Source organism: Phyllostomus hastatus, unplaced genomic scaffold (genome assembly GCF_019186645.2).
Source record: "Phyllostomus hastatus isolate PE091 unplaced genomic scaffold, TTU_PhHast_1.1 phas_contig_210, whole genome shotgun sequence".
Classification (NCBI taxonomy): domain Eukaryota; kingdom Metazoa; phylum Chordata; class Mammalia; order Chiroptera; family Phyllostomidae; genus Phyllostomus; species Phyllostomus hastatus.
Window position 1 is genome coordinate 32,407,956 of NW_025333737.1, and position 24,956 is coordinate 32,432,911.

Consider the following 24,956-nt stretch of genomic DNA (forward strand, 5'->3'; position numbering starts at 1 on the left):
ACTGGGGACTCTGGCAAGACGCCAACTGCTCAGGCGTCGGCAGGAAGGGCGCCGTGACTCCGGGGAAGCTGGCGAGACAGACTGCCAGCCAGAGCTTACCAAACGTGTCGGCGTAGATCTTGGCAAAGGAGCCCAGCGTGAAGCAGATGCTGTACTGGGAGCTGGAGAAGCAGACGTTGCCCAGGAGCGGGGACAGGATCAGGTTCTCGTCGGTGGAGTACATGCTGAAACAGAGACAGGCGTGAGGAGCGCACAGCCCGGCGGATGTGCCGCCGCCGAGGGCCGAGGGCCGAGGGCCAAGGGCAGGGGCTCGACATCGCAGCCTCGCTCCAGCCCTCGCCCTCGGCCGGGGCTTACATAACACAGTCAGCTCTGCCAACAGCCTGGTCCAAGAAAGTGACATGATGAAGTCGTTCCCCGATTCCCAGTAACAAGCTGACTTCCCAGAGCTGGGAGCAGCCCACATGACCTTGGAGAAGTTAACTGCACTGGACAGACAAGGGGCAACTTGGAGGACAGAGACAAAGGTCTCAGAACACAGGAAGTGCATCTAATGTGATCGGAGAGAAATATGTTCTGGAGAAATCTCAATTTTACAAACACAGACATAAAACATCAGTATAAGTGATTACATAAATGAGTAAAAGAGCCCTGGCTGGTGTGGCTCAGTGGATTGAGCACCTGCCTGTGAACCAAAGGGTCGCCAGTTCGATTCCCAATCAGGGAACATGGCTGGGTTGCAGGCCAAGTCCCCAGTAGGGGGCGTGCAAGAGGCAACCACGCATTGATGTTTCTCTTCCTCTTTCTCCCTCCCTTTCCATAAATAAATAAAATCTTAAAAAAAGAAAGAAAGAAAAAGTACCTTTGCTCCCTAATCCCACCACCCTACTCTTCTTTATTCTGTTTTGTTTGGCTTGTTTTTCAAATCTGTGTTAAAACTTTGTACCTCAAAAGCCATGGGAATTCAGCACCCCAAGTTCACTCACTTATAGGAAAACCAGTTACACCCAGGGATCAGATTCACAGCCCAAACCTTACTATACAATGTTTTGTGGATTTTCTTAATCTAGAAATAAAAGTACTGGCTTATAAAAAACAGTCGCCCACCTCACTCTACCCCACTCTCAAGTTATGCCCCCCAGAGGCAACTGATTTCAATTCTTTGAGAGCTGCTTTTAGAGCATTTACCTCCGTATTTCTAAGTAACGTTTATGTTGCTATTTACCGTGTAGAGGTTGAGAAATCACGTCCTATTTTGGTGGACCAGGATCAAGCCCTACCCCACCCCACCCCATCTCCTTTCTGAAGAACTGCATCATTTCATACTTTGGATTCCTGATGTTGTACTGGGCTCTGGTCATCCTCAGTCCTTCTGGAGACAGGGAGGGGCAACCCCTGTTGAGAATCAGGGCTGCGAAGCAAAGAAACTCCTGGACATGAACCTGTCTCCGGCCACGTAGGTGCTGCCCCCAGCCCTCAACTGCCGGAGTGTTCTCTCAGTAAAGCGGTCTCTCCCCAGGCCCTTTGAAGGGCCTCCAGAAGGCATCTAGCACATTCTTCAGCCTACAGATAAAACTATCTTAAAGACATATTTAATCTGCCCTGGCTGGTGTGGCTCAGTGGACTGAGTGCTGGTCTATGAACCAAAGGGTTGCTGGTTTGATTCCCAGTCAGGGCACATGCCTGGGTTGTGGGCCAGGTCCCCAGTGGGGGGCGTGAGAGGCAACCACACACTGATGTTTCTCTCCCTCTCTTTCTCTCTCCCTTCTCCTGTCTAAAAATAAATAAAATCCTAAAAAAAAAAGACATACTTAATCTGTTCTTCAAAGCCACCTTAATACTGTATTCTGAAGTCTCCCACGACCGTCACTCACACTTACTAATGTAAGCTCTTGTAAACCTATCTTGTAAAGGAACCATATCCAGAAACAACAGCCAAGAAACAGTTCCCCCATTTCCTTAGTGCTAATAAGATAACAGCAGCTAGCATTATCCAATGATCAGTCACTGCTAGTCACTAAGTGTGTTACAGCAGATACCTATTTAATTTGTTGTAACACCTCACTATGCAAATATTATCATCATCCCCTTTTTACAGAGGCAGAAACTGAGGCTCTACAAGCTTAAGTAATCTGCTCACCTTCACGTGGTCGCTGTGAGGTGAACCTGAGACTTGATTCTGGAGCCCCCGGCACTGACCACAGCACTAACGTGAAGACGTGTGCACAGCCGGTTAAGGCAGAAAGCAAAGGAGGTCAAGGCTGCGGAATCAGTCCCAGAAGAGCCATGGAAGGAGCCTCTAGCCCTGCCCAGCAAGCCCATCAATGCATGCCAAGAGATCAGAGTTGCCCCCAGAGTTCAAGGTCAAGACTTATATAAACTAGAGTCCCCGAGGACGCCGCCAGGTTCCTTATACCTTATCAGTCCGTTGACCTCATCCACAATGTGACGCAGCTTGTAGTAAGCATCAGTCGGGGGCAGCTTGAGCTCCAGGATCAGTCGGTCAATCTTGTTGATGCACACGGTGACCGCCAGCCTTTCCTGCACCGCGTGCTTGATCAGCCGCTCCGTGTTCAGCATCACCTGGGACACGCAGGTGGCGACAGCAGGGAGGGTGGAAGAGGCCAGAGCAAAGTCAACGAGGGCGCTGCTTGAAAATGCAAGGTCTGAGGAAAGGAGGACCTGGGGGAGTGGACTGTCGGGTGGCCACAGAGGGTGTCCTGCCCAAAGGCAGATTCAGGAACTTTGCGAGGGCACCTCGCAGGACTGAGGAACGAGTAAGCACAGTGCCGACGTGGGGAGCCAGGCTCCTCCGCGACAGAGAGGGGACAGATGGGAACTAGGAAGAACCTACAGCACCAAAATGGAGTAGCAGGAACCAGGAGACACTAATGGTTTCTTCCTTGTGTGTGTGTTAATCGTTTTTAAATATATGTGAGTAAAAATAGTTATAGATATGTATGGGTATATATTGTCTGTATTCAGTGAAAGGACCCAGCAGCAATGAACGTATCCTGATCGTTTCTGAATACCAGTCCCTACTACAAGGAGCCAGAGTTCCTTGGAGAAATGGCTGATTCCAGGATTGGGGCAGGGAAGGTACAAGATGAGTCGAGAACGTCTTTTTGTGCCTAAGAGTAAGGAAGTAATAAAAAGAAAAAATAGGCCCTGGCTGGTGTGGCTCAGTGGAGTGAGTGCTGGCCTGAGAACCCAAGGATGGCTGGATTGATTCCCAGTCAGGGCACATGCCTGGGTGGCAGGCCAGGTCCCCCGCCGGGGAAGCGTGAGAGACAACCACACAGTGATGTTTCTCTCCCCCTCTTTCTCCAAAAATAAGTAAGTAAATAAATAAAATCTTAAAAAAGTATATTGTATCAATGTTAAATTCCCTGAGTTTGGTAACTATACGATGGTTATGTACACGAATGCCTTTGTTCTTAGGAACTATATTCAGAAATATTTTACTTTCAAATGGTTCAAGAGGAGAATACACACGTGTGTACATGCACAGAAAGAACTACAAAGCAGCCTTGGCTGGTGTGGCTCAGGGGACTGAGTGCTGGCCTGTGAAACAAAGGGTCGCCGGTTCGATTCCCAGTCAGGACATGTGCCTGGGTTACAGGCCAGTTCCCCAGTACCGGGTGTGTGAGAGGCAACCATACATTAATGTTTCTCTCTCTCCCTTCCTGTGTCTCTAAAAATAAATACATACAATCTAAAAAAAAAATTATTACAAAGCAAGTGAGGATGAGTTCTTTGTACTTACAACTTTTCAGTAAGTCTGAAATTATTCCAAAACAGTCCATTTTAAAAAGGCAACTCTGGCTCCCTCTGCTGGCTATCTCACTAATGGCAACACGAATTAGGCTAGCCAAATTACCTAACATAAAAGACACCATGGCCTTTTAACTCCAATCTCTCTTGACATTAGAAAAACTCATTAACATTTCAAATCCATTTATATGAATATACTCTCCTCCTTTCCTTTTATTTACATTTGTCATCTTATCTTTGTGTTTTCTGAATGGCAATGTGTCCTATCATTCACTTTGAGCTTCACTGGGCAGGGAGGGAGGAACTCATATTCAGAATTAATTTTGAACTTCATTTGCGACCTTAATTTTCCATCAAATGGGAGCCCGAATCCCACAGATTTTCACGCTCTCCAGCTCCCAGCCTGCTCAGTGCTGTGGGCAATGTGTGGGGCAAACCAAACGAGGAGGAGGGGGGAATCCAGACTCACGCCCTCCGGTTCCCAGCCTGCTCAGTGCTGTGGGCAATGTGTGGGGCAAACTGAAGGGGGGGGGGGGTGGGGAATCCAGACTCACGCCCTCCGCAGCATCGATGAAAAGGACCACTCCGTCCGAGATGCGCAAGCCAGCCGTGACCTCGTCAGAAAAATTCACATGTCCTGCAAAGCAAGTATCAACTAAGTCACCATTTGCATTTGCATGGTGGCAACAACTGGCAGGTGGTCTGCGGGGTACGCACGGCAGGTGAGCCCCCAGTAGCCCTTTCCCTTCCTTCCACGGCTCACTGTGGTGCATGAAATTCCACCACTGGTCACACTCTTAGATTAGACTTTTATTCAGGAGGTCCCCACACATAAAAAGAAGGACGTTTCTACCTAGGAGGGCATAACATATTCACGCTCAGAGACCAGCTTAGTCTAATCAGGAGGAAGCAGGGTTCCGGGGGACGGAAGACAATCTGGAGGCAGGAGAAAGAGGCAGAGGCAGGCCTGGAGCACGGGAGAGGGTCCCTGGCCACGTGCTGCCGGCGGGGGCAGGGCTGACGGGTAGGAGGGCACCAGGAAGGAAGGCCAATCCGTCAGAAGCCAAATTTCCTGACTTAAACCTCAGCCCAACTCGGTCTTCTCCAACAGATAAAGAGCCCGCCGCAGGGCAAGGCACGCTGCTCCCAGGGGACACTGAGTGGCGCCGGCAGCTGGTGTGCTGTCCCGAACGTCTCCTTCGAAAGACTGAGTGCCCGCGGCAGGGGGCCACGTCTGACCCACCTTTGTTACCATACGTCTAGCCTGGGGCCTGACACGGGTGCGAGGGAACAAGCGAGTGAAGATTCCCTGCAATGTAGGTATTCCGGAGCAGAGCGGGGAGCACCACGGGAGGCCTGGAGCACCACAGTGCTCGCTGACGCACCAGTCAGATGCAGAGGAGACAGGGTCGAGGAATGTCCTACCCGGGGTGTCCATTATGTTGAAGAGGTAAGATTTCCCTTTGGTGTCTGGCAAAACCACTGTCACCGGAGTGCTTTTGATGCCAACGCCTCTCTGAAAGTCACAAAGAGACAGAGGTCAAGGCTCCTCCCCGTGCGGGAGGGGTCTGTTCTGCTCTCGGAGGAGCTCGCCAGCTGCTAGGAAATCACACTGACGCCTCTCCTTGCAGTGGGTGGGGTCTGCAGCTGGGCCTCTACCCAGAAGGACCTTGAAGACAAAATATCTTTTTTTTTTTTAAAGCCCATGTTCATTTCTTTCTTTTTTTTTTTAAGATTTTATTTATTTATTTATTTTTAGAGAGAGGGAAGGGAGGGAGGGAGGGAGAGAGAGAGAGAAACATCAACGTGCAGTTGCTGGGGGTTATGGCCTGCAACCCAGGAATATACCCTGGCTGGGAATCGAACCTGGGACACTTTGGTTCCCAGCCCGCGCTCAATCCACTGAGCTACGCCAGCCAGGGCTAAGACAAAATATCTTAAACAGCATTTTTGGGGGGGGGGGGATTGGTTCAAATATAAAAAAGTAAAAGTGAACAAGCAAGCAAAGCAGTATTAAAACTTTAATGAGGATCAAGGGTCCTAAAGTCTCGTCCTCCTCACACACTGGAAATGAAAACAGTAACCGAGCATCATGTAGGCAAAAAGAAACAATCCGGGGGCACTTGAGGATAAAAAAGTTATAAAAACTGTAACAGGGAGTAATTACGAAACTCTAGTCAAACAACTATATTAAGAAACAACAGAAGCTAATGTTTGTTGATTGTTTATCACATGTTGGCACCATTCAAAGCCTCCTTAGTTCACCATATTTACATTTATTTACTTGGCCTGAGACAGAAATAAAGAGGGGGCCCTGACTGGTGTGGCTCAGTGGGTTGGGCGTTATCCCGCAAACGAAAGGTGGCCGGTTCGATTCCCAGTCAGAGCACATGCCTGGGCTGCGGGCCAGGCCCCCATTTGGAGGCATGTGACAGGCAACTGATCGATGTTTCAGAGGGGCAAAGAGAAAGGTTTAGAGGAGAGGAATAAAGACCCAGATGGAAACAAAGAAAGACCCACCAGCAGGAGGGGGAAAAGCAGAGATGTAGGCTCACTGCTCTACGCAAAAAGAGGACACAGACAGTCGAACCCGTCTGAAAGGCAAGCTACTCCTGGAAAGTGACTGTCTTATGAGGCCGTCTTACAGATTTTAAGCATGGTGTCATTTAAAAAATCACGCGGAAAGCCCTGGCTGGCGTAGCTCAGTGGATTGAGCTCGGGCTTGCGAACCAAAGTGTTGCAGGTTCGATTCCCAGTCAGGGTACATTTCTGGGTTGCAGGCCATAACCCCCAGCAACCGCACATTGATGTTTCTCTCTCTCTCTCTCTCTCTCTCTCTCTCTCTCTCTCTCTCTCTCTCTCTCTCTCTCTCTCTCCCTCCTTCCCTCTCCAAAAATAAATAAATAAAATCTTAAAAAAAAAAATCATGCAGAGCTTCTGCATAACTTAGAGTATTTGCCCTCCTGGGCCACATTCAGTTCAGTCGAGGACAGAGGGTCCTCCCTTTACCCTACAGCTTGCCTCCCCAGCTCCCTCCGGAGTCACAGATCATGGGGTGACGGGTAGAAGCAGGGAGACAGAAAGGCCGGAGTGAGAGGGGGATGCGGCAGGGACCAGAGTGCTCTCACAGAGGCTCGCTACGCTCCCAGCAGAACTGCTACCGCCGGGCCTGCTGCAGCCACCGCTGGGTTCCCCAGGCACACTCACCTCCTGTTCTGTGAAGAGGATGTCAGTGTAGCACAGCTAAGGAAAGAAAGGACCATCGTTAGCGCCTGAATTCAGACTTCCCTCCCACACAACCATCAATCACTTTCCCCCACCCCCTCGCCTCCCAACTCAAGGGTTTCTGCCTCGGGAGGAGAACAGATTGAAGAGCTCGGGGGTCCCCGCAGAAATTCCAGACAATGAGATGGGGGCCTTCCCGGACGGAAAATGCTCCCGGCTGTGCGTTTTTGGGGGCGGGGGCGGTCATCGAGGACTAGGAGCGGCTGGAGCGCTAAATTACATCCAACGTGCCCCGCTCTCAGAGCGGTAAAGGGAGACAGATGCGGCCTCCAGCGAGGCCCCACGTGTCAGAACAGTCAATCCGGCGGAGACGGAACAATTATTGCGCTGAGACTTGCAGCCACTCTTGGCCTCATTCACAGGCATTTGGATTTATCACGGAAACAACAAGGGCCAATTGTGTTACATTTATAGAGGAAGCTTTTAATACCATGACAGGAAAGAACAGGCTATAAAAGTCGAGACGCATCAGAACGGAGGGAGGATCCCAAGTGCATACGAGACCACACAAAAACACCCCAGGTTAACATTCTTCATGCCCCGGAGAAAGTTGTAATTATTTTCTCAAAAGCTATTAATAAAGATTACAATTGCAAAGCAGCACTCTGTAGGTGTCATTATTTATAATGACAAAGAAAGCCGAAGGAAGGGGTGGACGAGAGGCACGCCCCTGCATATTCTGAACGAATGGTTCCTAAACGCTCAACCCCATTTCTACTTACATCCTGGTCGTAGCGCTTTCTGATTTCCGGGTGGGTCTGCTCTATTAAACAATCGACAAAACACGTCTGAAAGGAAACGGGAGGTTAAGACCTGCCAACCACAGAGGAAAGCCTATTCCACCCTCACCCCCAGCTCCCAACCCACCACATCGTTTAGGGGTACAGAGAGCAGGGAGAGAATGGGGAGGGCTACGGGGTCAGCAAAAAAATAAAATAAAATAACACTGAAGCCACAGGATTATTTTCAAATGAAAGATGCAGTCTTTCTTCGACGAGCATCCCCAGGGAAATGAAAACATATAAAATCGCAGTAAAGCTCAATTTTCCCTCGTCTGTCCAGCTGCCAGCACAAGGCTCAGGCGCACAAGTGGCTTACTAACAGGCTCCCCCCACTGCTGAGGACAAGCTAGAATTCCACAGCAAGGTTTCACGACAGGCATGGAGGTCCCCAGAGTCCGAAGGTCTAGCCTCCCGGGCTCAAACCCCAACCTGTGACTCCGAGGGCCGGAGAAAAGGGCAGGAGCGAGGAGAGGCCCCGTTCCGAGTCCCAGAAGCTCTCTCACCTTGCCGTGATGGAGATGGCCGCAGAGGGTCACGTTTCTGATGAGCTCCGAGTTATCCATCAGATCTGCCAAAAAACTGAGAGGAGAAAGGAAACGAGAAAACGGACTTTGGCAAAAGTTTTCGCACGGGCAGAGGTGTAGAAGTGTTGCAGGTATTTTCAGTTGTTCAGGAACAACTTTCAGACCCACGAGAGAACGCTCAGAGGCAGATGTGGGTTTCTGCGTCTGTGCAGTTCTGGGAATGGAACAGACTTATCCACGATGGTGACGCAATCTGTGAAATGTCACAAGGATTTCAACAGTAAAATGATGAGATTTAAAAAGCAAGGGGATCCTTGCTTTTTGGGATCTTCTCTTTGAAACTGTCAGAGCTAGTTAACAAAAGTGTTATCTCATTAACAGTGCTGCCCTGGCTGGTGTGGCTCAATGGATTGAGCACCGGCCCTCGAACCGAAAGGTTGTTGGTTCGATTCCCGGTCAGGGCACATGCCTGGGTTGCAGGCTAGGCCCACAGTTAGGGGTGTGCAAAAGGCAACCAATGGATGTTTCTCTCACACATTGATGTTTCTCTCCCTCTCTCCTTCCCTTCCCCCTCTCTAAAAATAAACACATAAAATTAAAAAAAAAAAAAAGAAAGAAGGAAAGAAAGAAAACCAATGCCAAGTAGAGGACTTCCATCTTTTTTTTTTTTAAATAAAGTCTTTTCTTTTTTTTTTCTTTCTTTTTTTTTTTAAGATTTTTAATTTATTTTATTTTTAGGGAGGGCAGGGAGGGAGGGAGGGAGAGAGAGAGAGAGAGAGAGAGAGAGAGAAACATCAATGTGCGGTTGCTGGGGGTTGTGGCCTGCAACCCAGGAATGTACCCTGGCTGGGAATCGAACCTGGGACACTTTGGTTCCCAGCCCGCGTCAATCCACTGAGCTACGCCAGCCAGGGCTGAGGACTTCCATTTTGATCAAAACCAGCCCTGTCTTTCGCGCTTATCAGCCACATTACTTATGACACGTAGCCTTCAGATGACTTTGACTCTTCAAAAAAAAAAAAAAAAATCTAGTCAGCTTTCACAGATTGGAGATTTTTTAAAAAAATCACCATTGAGAACAGAAAGGAAATAAAGCAATTTCTGAAGATAACTGAAAAGCTGTTTCAAAAATGCCTGTCTGGGCAGCTCAATTGGCCAGAGTGTCGTCCCGATACACCAAGGCCGCGGGTGCGGGTCGCTCCCTGGGCGGGGCGCACACAGGCAGCAACCGGTGCATGCATCAACGCGGCCAACAGTAAATCGTCATCTCTCCCTCGTCCTTTCTCTCTCTAAAACCAATGAATGAAGTGTTTGTTTACAACAAACCAACCAAACACGTCTACAGGATGGCGGATGAGCTCAGCGCGAGACAAGGACCCCACTCTTTCAGGCACACACGCTAACCACGTGGCTGGGAAAAGTTCCATCATCTAATAGTAGGTCAGAAGCACTTGGACTCATGAGGGCCCTACAAATGCATTTCATCAGTTTCTGTATTTTCCCCAAACAGTGGGAAGGGTCTAGACCATTCTACACACACAGAACTGGGCAAACGCAAGCTAATAGTTGTTTCTATGGAAAACACAGTAAGTAATCAACAATAATACAAGGATAAACTCTGTTTTGCGTACTCGTGACTGTGAACTTGCTCTTGCCCCACCCTGTGCATCCACCTACTCGTGTGCTCCTTCTCAACACAAAATTGTTATGCTCCCAAACTACTTAGCAATTTTGGTCAAAATAGGCTCGGGTGGTCCAATACTGACAACTGTAACACTTGGCACTCGCTGTCCGAAAGGCTGGCTGTCAATACCAAGCTGAAGGTTCGGAAGAAGAGGAAACAGCCAAGAGCTGGATGCAAGTGAAGAGAAGTCACCACTGAAACCCCAAATGTCCTAGCAACCACATAAACTGAAGGGAAATCTTGGCAAATTGTAGGGAGAGATTTTGCTTATGCAATTCACTGGCTACTTCAACCACAAACCACCTCCTACACCCCCATAAAAATAATGAACCCACATTATTTATGAAGAGAGGCCGAGAGACATTATAACTTACTCCATTTCATACACGGTGACAGGTAATGTCTGCTCCATCAGAGTGAATTTCTTGGTTTTCACCGGCTTAATGATAGGTTCTGGGGGGGAAAAAAGATTATTGATGTGCGGGTAGGCAGAAAACATAAAAATACAGAGCTCTATCCCATCAGGCCGGGCTTTCAGAATGCGTGATACACGACACCAGTTTATGTTACCCTCAAGGACCACTCGGGTGTTGAGAAAGCTCCGGGAGTACTGTCTCGTAGAAGACAGTCAAGGACCTTGAACCGTGCACTGAGCTGGACTGTTTCATGGGAGAAAGGGAGGGGGACTGGATATGGGTTGAGGTCAATGTCAATTCCAAACTTCTCCTCGTATTTACAAAATGCAACGACTTAGAAGATAAACATCGTGAGGACCCGGTAAAGGAGTCGGGATTATTTGGAACAGTCTTGGAGCACCTCAACTGATGTTAGATAAATAAAGAAGTAACTCTTCTTTCCTCAGGACAAAGCCATGCGTTTTACTGCCCATTAAAACATGGTTGACTGAATCCCACACCAGAAACAGCACCGACAAACTGGTCAATTCATTCCCTGAACTCTCCACTCCGCCCATGGCTGTGACACGGAGTGTCCCGGTTTCCCCATCGCCTCGCACGACCCCGGGCGCCCCCGGCTGACCTGTGAGGGGCTGAGTGTCCTCCTCCTGGACGATGGTCTCCACCTCGGGGCCGTACACCTCCTCGGCCGTGGGGTAGTACTTCTTGTCCTCGTGCAGCACCACCTCCATCCCCGGGGGGTCCTCGTCGTGCTCGCCCGCGTCGTCATCATCGTCGTCGTCATCCATCTGCGAGGGAGGGAGGGAGGAAGGCTCCGTAAGGGACGTCACATGAGTTAAGAGCGGGGACTTCGCACGTGTGACAGCTTCTGCTTTTGAGCTCCGTGCCGGAGCAGCGGGCCGGGGCCCACTCGCGCGTGATCCTGCACGGAGAGGAGACGGCACGCTACGGCCCCGGGAGGGGGCTCTCCTCATTCAAACTCGCCCCTGGCTAAATGCGGGCCACGGGTCACGAGCGAATCGAGACTGGACAAATGGCTTATCGCAACACACCCTCTCAAGGGAAAAAATAACTCCTTCCACGAGCAGAAACCAGGAAGCAGAGGGAGAAACTGGGAATAAGTCCAGGCCCTTAAGTTTTTCACTTAGAGTCACAGAATTGTTTCCAAAAAATACTTTTCTGACAAAAATAACAGGTGTCGGGGAGGATGTGGAGAAACCGAAACCCTCACATGCTGCTGGAGGGAATGTAAAATGGTGCGGGCACTTTGTTAAACACCGCCCTGGCTGGTGTGGCTCAGTGGATTGAGTGCGGGCCTGTGAACCAAAGGGTCGCTGGTTCGATTTCCAACCAGGGCACATGCCTGGGTTGTGGGCCAGGTCCCCAGTAGGGGGCGCGTGAGAGGCAACCACACACTGATGTTTCCCTATCTTTCTCCTTCCCTTCCTCTCTCTCTAAAAATAAATAAATAAAGTCTTTAAATGTTAAACACCGAGTTGCCATGTGACCCAGCAATTCCATTCCTAGGTACACAAATGAAAACTCACGTTCACACAAAAACGCGTAAACAAATGCTCACAGCGGCCCTGTTTGTGACGGCCAAAAGTGCAAACAACCCAAACGTCCGTCAGCTGATGACCAGACAAACGACACGCGGTGCCTCCGCAGGACGGAATGCTATCTGCAGTAAAAAGAAATACCTATCCATGCTGCAATGCTGGTAGATCTTGAAGACATTTCACTGAGTGAAAGGAACCAGATGCAGGGCGCCCGACGCCGATGGCGCCCAGGCTGAGAAACGGCCTCACTGGCTCTGGGCAGAGGAGTAATGTGACCATCAGACTTGCTTTAAAAAGATTCCCTCTGGTTCCCGGACTGAGAATATACTGGACGGAGGGAGATTAGCTAGCCATCCGTCCAGTTTCCTCCCGCCCCATGCTGCTGAGTGTATTTGGAATCTAAGTGTAGGATTTCAGGTAGTAATTTCCAACTACCTGCAATTATTTCTACCTGAGTGTCCTAACAGTAGCTCGAGCCTGACAAGTCTAAGATAAAACTAAACCAGCATCTCTTTATCGCCTCCCTCCATCTGCCACAACCAGTGTTCACCGGGGCGTCCAGCTCCCCCCATCCAAACCGGGGGCCAGACCTGCACCTCTGCACTCCTCCGCTGCGGTGGGTTCTGTAGGCCTCCCGGCCCTCCCTGCACTACCAGGAGGGCCCCAGCATCTCACTCGGATCCTGTCACGCCTCCCTCCCAGTTCTCCGTTCAAGGCCTTCCTCGGTCTGCCCCCCGCACCCTGCCTCGCACCCACAGCCATCCTGCAGCGACGGTGCATCCGCAGTCAGGGCAGAAATCCTTTCCTCTTAGCACCCTTCTCGGGGCCCCTGCTCACTGCACTCCTTTCTGGCCTCCAGTAAAACCCTATGTATCCCTCCACTGTTACATACCTCCAGTAAAGAATGTTTTCAAGTATCTGTGCATCCCCTGTGGACTAGGAGGCCGCAGGAACTCTTACCCTGCTAGGAGTATGAACCGGCGCAGCCACGCCAAAGAGTAATCTGACGGGACTTAGTCCAGACAGATGAACAAAGTATATGCACATGAAGTATGTATATATACACATATGTACACACACATACGTGTGTGTATGTAATGCATGTGCATGTGTGTGTGCGCATGTATATGACCCTATGATCAGCAACTCTGCCCTTGGGAATCTAACCCAAAGAAACGTCCACATGGTGCAGAAAAGCGGGAACACCCACTGCGGCATTATCTGTGCCGCGGGAGGGCTGACGGCAGGTTCCCCAGGTGCCCGTCACCAAGGAACACACATACCGGAGAGATCGGATGCCTCAGACTGAGACACCCACCCGGCAACAGAGGTGGGTCCCAAAACGCATCACTTGTCCCACGCTGAGTGGGCAAAAGTAGGAAACAGAACGATGCAGACAGCATGACTCCATTGACCTTAACGTGCACGCACAATGCAACTATACAAACAAAAACACACATACATTAGATCAATTACTATGGCGACAGGTATGAGAACGAGATAAAGAGGAACAGGTTCACTGAACACGAGCAGAGCCTTGCACAAGCAACAATGTGGTGGGTGAGCTGGAGAGAGATGAACTTGACCTTCTGCACCGAGGTGGAAGCGTCCGTGCACGGCCTAACCATTCTATTCCGTTGTCGTTAACGGTGTTAGTGAGATGCAATTCACGTTCCATGTAATTCACCAACTTTACGTGCACAATTCAATGGTTGTTAGGATACTCAGAGTTGTGCAACCATCACCACGATCAATTTTAGATCATATTTATCACCCGAAAAGAAACTCGGTACCCTTCAGCCACCATTCCCCAACTCCACACCCTGACCCAGACAACCGCTAGTTATTCTACCTTCTGTCTCTACAGACGCCTCCCATTCTTCAGGGTCGCTGTGAATGCGGCTTCCTCAGCTACCTTTCTGGGTTTTCCCAGGCAGGACTAATCCCTCCTCAGATCCCGTTACCATGGATATCAGTTAATATGCCTTAAATGGCACTCGTCCTTCGCTGCCCCGTATCACGGGCACTGCTCGGTGTACTTCTTCTGCCCTGGGAAGCACTAGGCTCCTGGGGGCAGGGACAGTGCCCTGCTTCTCTCTGCATCGTGATTCCTTGCAAATAGTAAGAGCTCTATAGATATTTAATGAACAAATTGTTGGGCTTTATTTAGCCTGGAATTCAAGTTTGTTGCGATCATTTTGAATTTAGATTCCATTACCCAATATATTAGCTTATGTGATGTGCAAATTGTATAAACTTCTCTATCTTCACTTAAGTCATTGACAAAAAGGTCAACCCTGGCTGGTGTAGCTCAGTGGATTGAGCGCAGGCCTGCAAACCAAAGCACTGCCGGTTTGATTCCCAGTCAAGGCACATGCCTGGGTTGTGGGCCAGGTCTCCAGTACGGGATGTGCTAGAGGAAGCCATATATTGATGTTTCACTCCCTCTCTTTCTCCCTCCCTTCCCCATCTCTCTAAAATAAATAAAATCTTAAAAAAAAAAAAAAAAAAAAAGGTCAAAAAGGATGGGACCGAGCACAGATGCCTGGGGCATGTCATAAGAGCTCTGGCAGTGACCCATTAATCCAAACACTTTCGCTACCACTGTTCAGTGGCTGTGACCTCTTTTCGTATTAGGACCCAGCCCATATCCTCCCCACAAGACTATCAGGAGGCACAGCGGCCATCTCAGGACGGGGAGTGGAGTAGGAACCGAGCAATACTTCCCGTCCGTTTGGTGCGAATGGGAATGTGTGCATGAATCACTTGTATAACAAAAATGATCTCTTTAGAATATTTTTACAAAGAAAATAGTTGGTTTATAAGAAAAAATAAGACATCGAATGCCTTGCCCAAATCAAGACGCATGATATCCACAGCATACCCTTAACTTGTACCTCAATCTCGTCACTGCAAAAAGGAAAATTAAAACAAAACACTTATACAAGCTTCCTAAGTGTTCGCTGTCCTGTTTTAAAAACCCCTTCCATAATTTTCACCACAGCTGCGTATCACACTAGCTGCAGTTTCTGAGATGCAGTGCCTCACCTCCGTCTTTGAAAAGTAGGACGAGTCGCCTGATTAACCTCCTGGTGCCACAGCCAGTGTCCCGTTCCTTAAAGATGACCGCGGTGGCTTTCAGCTAACCTCTGCAAGGCCTCCCACCGGCCCACCCAGGACCGACGCACCTGGGCCTGGAGCCCTGGATGCAGCTAAGGCTGCAAGATGCTCTCTCCACTCCACTTCGGTGGCTTCAGTGTCCTTTCTCCAGCGTCTATTCTACTTTCTCTAGTTCAAAGGACATTTTCCCTGCTGGAAAAGGCAGATGGCAGCCGGGACATTTGTTCTGCTTCCCTGATGTTTTGTCACTGTCCCACCCCCACTGATGAGCAGTGGGCCCGTTGACTTCTTGCTCTGAACATGGCTAAAACATACGAGCCACCTTTGGCGTCTCCGCAAGCCTCTGACCATTCTGGACTTCATCCCCCACAGCCCTCCCGAAGGGGAGTTGTAGGCGTCTGCGCCTTCGCTTTCTATTGCTTTTATTCATCTTTCAAAATCTGAGCTTATGGGAAAGTTCCCGGTGCAGCTGCGGTTGGAAAAGGTCACTGTCTCTTATTTCCTTTTGGAACTCCAGTGGCTAAGGTCCTAGGTTAGGTGCAGTAGAAGACCCCAGTAAGTCACATTATATTTTATTTATCCCCTCCTGAGGGCACTTTTTTCACTGCTTCTAGAGAGAAAGGAAGGGTGGGGGAGAGGGAGAGAGGGAAGGAGGGAAGTGGGGGAGAGAGGGAGAGAGAAGGAGAGGGGGAGAGAGGGAGGGGGAGGGAAGGAGGGAGGGGGGGAGAAACATTGACTTGGCTGCCTTTTCATATGTGCTCCAGCTGGGGATCAAACCTGCAACCTGGGTATGTGTCCTGACCAGGAATCGAACCGGTGGCCCTTCTGTCTACAGGATGACGCTCCAACCAACTGAGCCGCATCGATCAGGGCAATGAGTCATATTACAAACAGGGCAAAGTTAGAGATATACACAGGTTTCATGAGAACACGGAGGAATCAGTACTTTATCGCTTTTTTAAAAAAAAAGAAAGAGAAGAAAAAAGCAATGATTTGTCTTACCTCATCAAGATCTTTGGTCTCTCTGCCCAATTCATCATCATCTTCATCAGAATCTAGCTCCGGGCCAATGTAATTCCCAAACTCATCATACAAGTCGGTATCCATGGTGCTGGAATTTAAGAGGAGGAGTCAGGTTCTGGCACGGTCATAGGGCCTCCGTGTCACGGCCCCGCCTGTCCAGGCTGACAGTCGGCCAGACCCCTTCCCACGTCGCCTCTGCAATCACCCCGACTTACTGGCCACTCCCCACGGCCCTGTGCTCTCCCCTCCCCTCTCCCCTACTCACTGTCTCTGTTGACGCACTCTTTTTTTTGTAATACTGAAGAAATGTAAAATACCTTACTACCAGAAGGTCTCAAAATCAGTACAAATAGCTTTCTTTTTCCTAAATCATCTGAACACACACTGCGGACACCAGGCCTCGTCAGCACCCAAGACTTCGGTGCGGGCGCCGGCACACGGCCCTCCAGCTAAGAAAGCCTTTCACACTTTCAAAGAGTAGAAAACGCGAAAGGATGCTATTTGATGATCTAGGGAAATTACATGAAATTCAAATTTCAACGTCTACAAAAACAGCCACATGGGAACACAGCCCTGCTCCTTCATTCATATCGTCTATGGCTGCTTTCGCACTGCATCAGCAGAGCTGCGCAGCTGCCACTGGGCCCATATGGCCCAGAAAGCCTAAAATATTTTACTACAGAAAAGGCCTGCCAACTGTTGCGTTAGTGTGTGTGGTTCTGACAAACAGGAACATCTCCCTACGTAATCGTCACACAACCATCAAAATCGGAGAACTGGACACATCACTACCACCTAATCCACAGACCCCGAGCCTCACGAACTGTCCTGATGGTGTCCGGCAGAGCCAAGGACCCAGCCTGGGGCTGCACGACGGCATTCCGCTGTCATGTCTTCAGTCTCTTTCCCTCTGGAGCAGTTCCTCGGTCTTTCCTCGACTTTCAGGACGTGACACTTTTGAAGATTACAGGCTAGCGAGTTTGTAGAATGTCCCTTAACTTGGGTGTGTCTGGTGTTCCCCCACGATTAGGTTAAGGTTATGCATTTCTGGCAGGAATATCACAGAAGTGATGCTGTGTTCTTTCTAGTACATCTCCTACCAGGTGGTACATAATTTTAGTTTTTTAAAGAGAGAGGAACGGAGAAAGAGAAACATTGATGTAAGAGAGAAACACCAATTGGTTGCCTCCCATACGCTTGTATGCACCTGGACCGGGGATCAAACCCACAACCTAGGTATGCACCCTGACCGGGAATTGAACCTGCAACCCTTTGGTTACAGGATGATGCTCCAACGAAGCCACACTGGCGAGGGCAGTACGTGATTTTAATTTGTCCCCTCAGTGGGGATGTTACCTTAATCACTTGATTACACTGGTGGCTGCCAGGCTTTTCTACTGTAAAGTTACTTGTGTTCTCTTTGTAATTGGCACGTATTTTGTGGGTTTTCTCTACTGCAATTCCTGAAATTCTATTTGAACTACAAATGTCACCTCTTTCAAGCTTTCCTAGATCCCCAGTTTCCCATTCCCCTATGCTGCTGCAGCCTTCTGCACCTTTATCAGCACGTAATCATTCTGCACAGCAGTTAACTGTGCTAATCACCATCACCAACAACTCTATAGCTCACCAGTCATAAACAACACAGCGAAGCATGGGCTAAGGGCCTGGGCTCTGGAGCTGGAAAACTTGGATGTGAATCCTAACTTTGTCACTTCATAGCTGTGCAACTTCAGGTATGTTGCTTCTCCTCTCTAAACCTGTTTCGGCAGCTGGAAAATGGAGTGAACAATTTGCACTGCATGAAAGAGTATGAGCATTAAATAAAATAGTCTGTGTAAAGAATTTATCAGAGTCCTAGGCTCAATAAATGTTAGCTAACGTTATTTTTTGGCCACTCTTGACCCCCGGGACCCTATGTGCCATGTGCATCAGTAGGCACTATTAAATATAAATGGATGGGATGTTTAATTTTGAGAGACTGTTATTTCTTGCCCTAGGTTAATCCTTCTGCCTCCTTCGATGCAACCTGTTGAGTGCTGATTGTAGATAAAAGACAGAATTACCAGCTCCACGGACTAATAACTAATGAGAGACCAATTGGGTGCAATTGGTTACCTTCTTGTACATACCCCAAACAGGGAACAAACCTGCAACCTGGGTATATTCTGTGACCGGGACTTGAACTTGAGACCCTTTTAGTCTATGAGACAACCCTCCAACCAACTGAGCCACACCAGCCAGGGTCCTGTAACTCTCAACATGAACAGAGATTCCTTTCACTTCCAAAGGGCTGTCACATTTCACTCCCCCAAGATCTATAAACTGACTGCAGACATTTTTATATAAGGCTGTTCATGGGACAAACTAAGGTAGTCTCTGCTTCAGGGTCCTTGTACGCGCTATTCTCCTCTAAAATGCTCTTCTTTTGGGTTATTTATATCTCGTTCTTTTGTTTCACTCAGGTCTCTATAGAGGTGCCACGTTTTCTGAGAAACCTTCATCCGTCACTCTAAAAAAGTCGCCCTCACACTCTCCAACCCCACGTTCGCTGTTTCACCGTTATTAATATTTACCACTAGCTGAAGTACATCGATCAATGTGTTTACTGTCATCTCCCCCAACCACAATTTAAACAAGGACTCTATTCCGCCCCCCACAGACACACACACACTTAGAACAGTGCCTGGCACAATACAGGGCCTCAATACGTATTTGTTGAATGGATGAATGAATGACTCCAATAAGGCACAGAGAACATAGCTGACTCGCCCACAGTCTCACAGAGCTAGTACCTTTCGGTACCGCACCTCACTGCAACTCCCCGCTATAAGGCGGGCTCTCCAAGGAATGCAGAATAAGGATTGAGGAAGCTTAGCAGAACAGTGAAAGAATAACCCCAGCCCAAGGAAAGGATTTTACGGATGGACAGCAACGAAGGAATCCCGGAATCCTGGAATCCTGAAATGGGGGGGGCGGGTCTTTCATTCCCTTTCCCGCTCCACACCTCAATTTACCCACGTGTAAAGTGAAAGAGGCAAATAGTATAGAAAGCCTCTCCCAGATCTGACGTTACTTAATTGCCCATCCCACCGTAGCAACTTTCCCATGCCGTGGGCCCGCGGCAGCCCAGCTCACCTCGCCCCTGCTCAGCCCAAAGCTCCAGGTAGGCCAACGGAGACCGCCTTCCGCCCCACGCAGCCGCACCGCCTGCGCCCGGTGTCCGGAAGGACCCCGCAGACGCCGCAGTCGCGTTTCTGCCGCGGAGGACAGCCCTCTGCCGGAGGACCAGCTCGGAGCAATGGCGGCCGCGGACACAGGACGGGCGAGGTGGAGTTGTGGGCCCCCAACCGAGCCGTGGGCCGCTCCAAAGAGAGTGAGGCCTGACGAGTATAGAGTCTGATCAGGCGCCTCCGGACCACACTGCAAGGGGGCCTTCGGGCCGATCACGTGGGCAGGGAGGTGGAGTAGTTGCTAGGCAACCAAAGCCGCTGGTTGTGGTCTACGGTGAGCAGTTCTGTACCCGAGTTATCTGGCAATCTCGGAAGAAAGCGAGGGAACCAAGGGCAGGGCTGTTGGGGCGACGGTCGGGGGGCAAGAGGGTTAGTTCTGTTTATTCAGAACAGGACAGAAACCAGAACATCTCAGTTCAATTCCTGGTCAGTCCAGCCCCCTTCTCGGTGTTCAGCTTACGCACATCGGGGTGGCGGGGGAGGGATATAGGCTTGCTGGCGGACACCCTGCTGACCTGCCTGTTGATGATGACTCCGCCGCAGCATCTAGCTCGCTGCACGGGCATCTGAGGTTCCACGGGGTCTCACGGCGCGTAAAAGCCAGAGCCAAGACTGGAGCCCACATACATGATCTCCCTGTCGAACAGGTCCCTCAGCGTCAGATACGCGCTGGCTGCAGAACTAAAGAGGTCGCTCAAGTGCCGCTCGCTGTGTGGAAAAGTGACGGGGACTGAATCCTGAGATCCAAATGTTCTCTCATCTAAAGCACTGATGTTAAAATATTTCTAGAGACAGAGAAAAAAATAAAGACATGGCTCCATACGGAAAGTCAGGACTCGTATTTTATTTTCAGTGACAATGAATCTTAAGCGAATCCTCAATGTGTAACTCTATAGAGAACTAGGTTTTTGTAAACACACCCCCCCCCCGACCCAAGATGAATGACAAGTTATCCCGAGTGTTTTGGGTCATTTTGTGGGCTAGCAAAGAATCCAGGCGCCCTCTCCTTCCTCTGTTATTGACCTTCCACTTGGGTCCATTCCCTTTGTCTTCCCAGGCACAGGCCATGGAGAGGAATGACATCATTGACTTCAAGGCTTTGGAGAAAGAGCTGCAGGCTGCACTCACCGCTGATGAGAAGTACCAGCGTGAGAACGCTGCCAAGCTACGGGCAATGGAGCAGAGGGTGGCTTCCTATGAGGAGTTCAGGTTGGCTTCATGTCATTTTTCTCAGGCTCTCCAATTATGGTGGACTGTGGCGGATAAGAGCCCATGCTTTAGAGCCGGACAATTCTGGGCTCAGTCCTGGTCCTGCCCTCTGCAACCTGTGTGATCTAATGCAAGTCATTGAATCTCTCTGAGCCTTCGTTCCTCATCCTTAAAAGAGAGTAGCCAGTGCTGTGATTGAATGAGTTATTACATGGAAGACTTCTGAGCACAATGTCTGGGGCATGGGGAGTGCTTAAAAGCCACCAGCTATTGTTGCTGCTGTTAATTATTTTTATTATTGTCACACTGACCGGCCAACAGGCTCGGCCTGTATCATGCTAAGTCCAGCTACCCCACAGTTGCAGACAGCATTGGGTCTATCCCTTAATCCCTGCCCTTTGCCCACAGGGGTATTGTCCTGGCATCACATCTGAGGCCACTGGAGCGGAAAGACAAGATTGGAGGAAAGAGGACGGCACCCTGGAACTGTCACACTACTCAGGGAACATCCTTCCAGGATGAAACCACTGCCATCTCCCCGGTAGGTGAGGCCCAGCAGGACACCACCCTAAACCGCCAGTCCCGTTTTCTTACGACACATACCATTTCCTCATTTCTCATGTTAAGCCAACAGAGGCAGGTTTCTGCCTCTGTCCCAGAAAAAAAAGCAACATCTGATGGTGAGGGTGAGTGCGATCGCACAGAACCAACAGGAAGCTGTGCGAGGCAGGTCCCTGGCTGTCAGCCCTTTGACTTGCATTCACAGACAGAGTTGGCTTGCTCTGGGTTCTCTGGTTTATAGTACAATGGCCCTGAGCCGGTGCTGGGAGGGAGACCCAGCCTGTCGGATCCTTAACGCTCACCTTGAGTTCTTTCTCTCTTCCCGAGATTTTCAGTCGCCCCTTCTGCCCTGCTTAGAGCAAACCCTGACTTCCTCTCACGTTCATCAGTAGGAAAATCCTGGTACAACTGAAAAGCTCAAATCATGACCTGGGTTCTTTAGGACCCTCTCCCACCTGAACATGAGACCCACACAGACCAGAGCCTTCCCAGTCCTCAGAGAGCAGTAGCAGCTGAGCCAAGATGAAATCCCACAGGCTCCCCTCACTCTTGCGGTCACAGAGCAGCTGGAAGAGCTCTGGATTCCCTTTTCCTCTTTTGTGGCCTAGGAGAAAACACCACTGCAGCCAGAGACCTCAGCAGAGTTCTACCGGGACTGGCGGCGATACTGGCGGAGCGGGCCGGAGCGCTATCAGGCCCTGCTGCAGCTTGGAGGTCCCAAGCTGGGCCAGCTCTTCCAGACGGACGTGGGGTTTGGACTTCTCGGGGAGCTGCTGGTGGCACTGGCTGATCATGTGAGGCCAGCTGACCGGCTGGCGGTGCTGGGGATCCTGCGCAGCCTGGCCAGCACCGGGCGCTTTGCCCTGAACCTGAGCCTGATGAGCTGCGCAGAGAGATCGAGCTGCAGAGACTTGTTTCAGAAGCTGCAGGCCATGGGCACCCCCGCACCCGAGAAGGAGGGTCTCAGCCAGGGGGAGCAGGGTCTGGAGGGGCAGCCTGGTGGGCACCAGGAGGAGGAGAGGCTCCTACAGGAGCTGCTAGAGCTGTACCAAGTGGATTTTTAGGTCCAGTTATCTTTAGAGCGCCCCCCAGTGGTCACTGGAGACTCGGGTCCATGGCCCTGGGGGCTCTGCAGGACTGGAATAAGAGACCACACCCACGTCCCTTCTCAACTTAGAATCTTCAGAGCAAAAGCTGGAACCGAATCTTCCCCTCTTCTCCATCCCCTTCAATGGCTCCATATTCTGACCTGTGTAGATCCACAGGGTGGCCAGGGGCCCAGGAAGTCAAAAGAGCTTTGCTTCCCGCCCTTAGGGTCTGCCACGCCTGTGGCTCATCACCCTCGGAAACGGGCAAGTGCCCAACCAAATGCCGGCTACTCTAGTGACAGTCTCCGCCCCCCAAAAAGGGAAAAAACAAAATCATTCCTCCTCCACGGTAAACAAATACTGGCTATCTCCATAGCTCTTAACAAGAATATTTACAACGCAAAACCAGTGAATGGCCATTTAATGGATATTTGAAAGGGTCAAATGTTACCTTATTTGAGGGGCAGTATTTTCCCCGGGGACTGAGTTCCTGGGCAGGCTGGGTGTGGGAAAGCCCCGGGCCATCAGGGTGGGTCTGGGCGGCCTCCCCGGCTCTTTCCAATGGCCAGATGGGGAAGGCGGCGGGCTTCCGTCGACCCCTGGCTGACCAAAAGGGAGACCTCTCCGCTCCGCAGGCAGGGCGAGGTCGGGAGCTCGGAGGAAGGGTTTCCCTGTCCAGCTCCTAGGCCCTTGCTTCCGGTTCCAGTTCCTCCTGACCCATTCTTGGGGGAGCGCCAGTGTTCTAGAAAGGGGAGGGAGAGCCAGGTTCTAGAATGGCCTTTCCTGGAGATCACATCTGTCACCTGAGAAGGGCATCTTGTGCATCAGCTGGGAATAAGCGGCCTCACCTTTGGCTGTTTTCCCTGCAGATTGTTGCTTCTTTTCTTGGCGGCGCAGTCCTTTCCTCATAAAGATGCCGCTCCCGGCCGTGATTTCTAGAAGTTCCATGGGCCTTTAGTGTCCTGGTTTCCCCTTGGCCCTTCTGGCCCTTCCCTGCCTCTGGCATGAACCTGGCCCGTGCCGCTGTGCTCCTGTGGGCGTGGGGGAGTCTGCAGGCCTTTGAAATCGTGGAGAAGGAGGACATTTTCCAGAGGACCCCCTGCCCCGCTTTCCTGATGTTCGACAACGCGGCCTACCTGGCCGACATGAGCTTCGAGCTGCCCTGCCACTGTAAGCCTGAGGAGGTCCCGGCCGTGGTCTGGTACTACCAGAAGCACCTGGGCAGCAGCCACACCACCGTCCTGACGGACTTCGACGGGCGCGTGCTGACCGAGGCCGCCCACGTGCGGGCGGGCAGTGCCCTGCTGGCCCGCTTCAGCATCCGCATGTTCAGCCTGTTGGTTTTCCGGGCCCAGCCTGAGGACTCGGGCTTGTACTTCTGCGGCACGCGCAAGGGGGACTACTTCTACGCCTACGACGTGGACGTCCAGAGCAGTGAGGGAATGGTGGCCACCTTCAGGGACCTGGGCCAGGAACCCTTTGCCGACGAGTACCGCGGGAGCCTCCATGTCTTCACCACCTTCTGGGAGTGGACCCCCTGTGACCGCTGCGGGGTGCGTGGGGAGCAGTGGCGCATTGGGCTCTGCTACCTGCAGAGCCCGGACCTCTCCCCACGCTTCCGCAAGACTCTGCCAGACGTGGTGTCCTGCGGCTCACGGGCCGTGCCAAGGAAGCTTAGGGCCCAGGCCCAGGCCCACACGCCCGAGCTGCTGGTTCAGAGCTGCACGGTGCCCTGCCAGAATGCGACGACGGCCCACAGGGGCATGATGGCCATTTTCAACTACCTGTCCAAAGCGGGCAGCCGGCCCTGGGTGCCCCAGGTGCCCATTCAGTACCACCAGCAGAGGCTGGGCCACGGACTCATCGTGTCCTGTCCGGGCGCCCGGCCAGAGCACGCTGTGGCCTGGGACAAGGACCGCCAGGGCTTGTATCGCACGCAGTACCTGAAGGGCGTCAACAGGTCCATGAGGGTGTTCATCGACCACGGCAACCACCTGCACATCCGCTTCACCCAGCTGGACGACAGGGGCACCTACTACTGCTGGCGGCAAGGCGTGCGGGTCGCTGGGTTCCGACTGGGCGTGACCTCGCGGGGGCACTACAAGGTCTCGTTCTCAGACCCCGAGGTCCGCTCCGCCGTGGAGCTCACCTTAATAGGGTACCTGCTCATCACGGCGGTCTTCGTCACCATTCACCTTTGTCGTGGCTGCTGCTACTTGTTTCGCTGCTGGCCCAGCTTCTCTCCCTAGGCGCTCTCCCCGCCCCCCATCCCTGAAGACCCGTGTGCTCAAGTGTGTGTGTCTTCAATGATCCCAGATGATGCCTCTGGGTCGGCACCCTGGGCTGGGACGGGGGGCAAGGGCGTGGGGACACATTTGTTAGTTACAACCTGCTCCCCGTGTTCTGGGGCGCATCTGGAACCTGACCCGGGAAGTGGGGAAGCCTGAGGCGGGTGGGGGATGGGGACCGAGGCTGGGACGGACGCAGCCCGCGGGCACGTCCTCCGACTTCAGCAGCTCATGGAAGGAAGGAGGGAGCCTAATGTGTATCAAATGGCCTATTTGGTATTAAACCGTGTTTGAGGTGCTTTATTTTCTCATCTTCGAGGATTGCCAAGTAGGCGCTGGTTGAATGGGGGGTAGCAGGGGGAGGAAGGAAGAGAAAGAGTGGGGGGGCACTCACAGACGCTCTCTCCGCC

The 24,956-nt window shown here is 51.1% G+C and overlaps 3 protein-coding genes across 3 annotated transcripts in view; 2 read left to right on the forward strand and 1 right to left on the reverse strand.

Moving 5' to 3' along the window:
* EFTUD2 (elongation factor Tu GTP binding domain containing 2) overlaps window positions 1–19,453 on the reverse strand; it is a 34,972-nt gene extending 15,519 nt beyond the window's left edge. Inside the window, exons 1-11 of the mRNA XM_045837084.1 lie at window positions 19,306–19,453; window positions 16,147–16,255; window positions 11,088–11,253; window positions 10,424–10,502; window positions 8,345–8,420; window positions 7,782–7,847; window positions 6,982–7,017; window positions 5,200–5,290; window positions 4,329–4,411; window positions 2,417–2,583; window positions 100–224 (exon numbers count right to left, since the gene is read on the reverse strand). Coding sequence (XP_045693040.1) covers window positions 100–224; window positions 2,417–2,583; window positions 4,329–4,411; window positions 5,200–5,290; window positions 6,982–7,017; window positions 7,782–7,847; window positions 8,345–8,420; window positions 10,424–10,502; window positions 11,088–11,253; window positions 16,147–16,251 — 994 coding nt within the window. The 5' untranslated portion in view covers window positions 16,252–16,255; window positions 19,306–19,453. The remainder of the gene's footprint in view (window positions 1–99; window positions 225–2,416; window positions 2,584–4,328; window positions 4,412–5,199; window positions 5,291–6,981; window positions 7,018–7,781; window positions 7,848–8,344; window positions 8,421–10,423; window positions 10,503–11,087; window positions 11,254–16,146; window positions 16,256–19,305) is intronic.
* A 90-nt stretch (window positions 19,454–19,543) lies between these two features.
* CCDC103 (coiled-coil domain containing 103) lies at window positions 19,544–22,742 on the forward strand. The gene is made up of 4 exons (XM_045837085.1): window positions 19,544–19,674; window positions 20,458–20,609; window positions 21,018–21,150; window positions 21,779–22,742. The coding sequence occupies exons 2-4, from the start codon at window positions 20,467–20,469 to the stop codon at window positions 22,232–22,234; spliced, it is 732 nt and encodes a 243-aa protein (XP_045693041.1). The 5' UTR covers window positions 19,544–19,674; window positions 20,458–20,466; the 3' UTR covers window positions 22,235–22,742.
* A 144-nt stretch (window positions 22,743–22,886) lies between these two features.
* FAM187A (family with sequence similarity 187 member A) lies at window positions 22,887–24,619 on the forward strand. The gene has a single exon (XM_045837291.1). The coding sequence runs from the start codon at window positions 23,263–23,265 to the stop codon at window positions 24,505–24,507; it is 1,245 nt and encodes a 414-aa protein (XP_045693247.1). The 5' UTR covers window positions 22,887–23,262; the 3' UTR covers window positions 24,508–24,619.
* The last annotated feature ends 337 nt before the right edge of the window (window positions 24,620–24,956 follow it).

Excerpts from the sequence above, each read along its gene's own strand:
- FAM187A (XM_045837291.1), top strand. The coding sequence starts at position 23,263 with ATGAACCTGGCCCGTGCCGCTGTGCTCCTGTGGGCGTGGGGGAGTCTG.
- CCDC103 (XM_045837085.1), top strand. The coding sequence starts at position 20,467 with ATGGAGAGGAATGACATCATTGACTTCAAGGCTTTGGAGAAAGAGCTG. Across the intron at positions 20,610-21,017 it reads GCTTCCTATGAGGAGTTCAG|GGGTATTGTCCTGGCATCAC; the intron begins GTTGGCTTCATG and ends CTTTGCCCACAG. Across the intron at positions 21,151-21,778 it reads AAACCACTGCCATCTCCCCG|GAGAAAACACCACTGCAGCC; the intron begins GTAGGTGAGGCC and ends TTTGTGGCCTAG.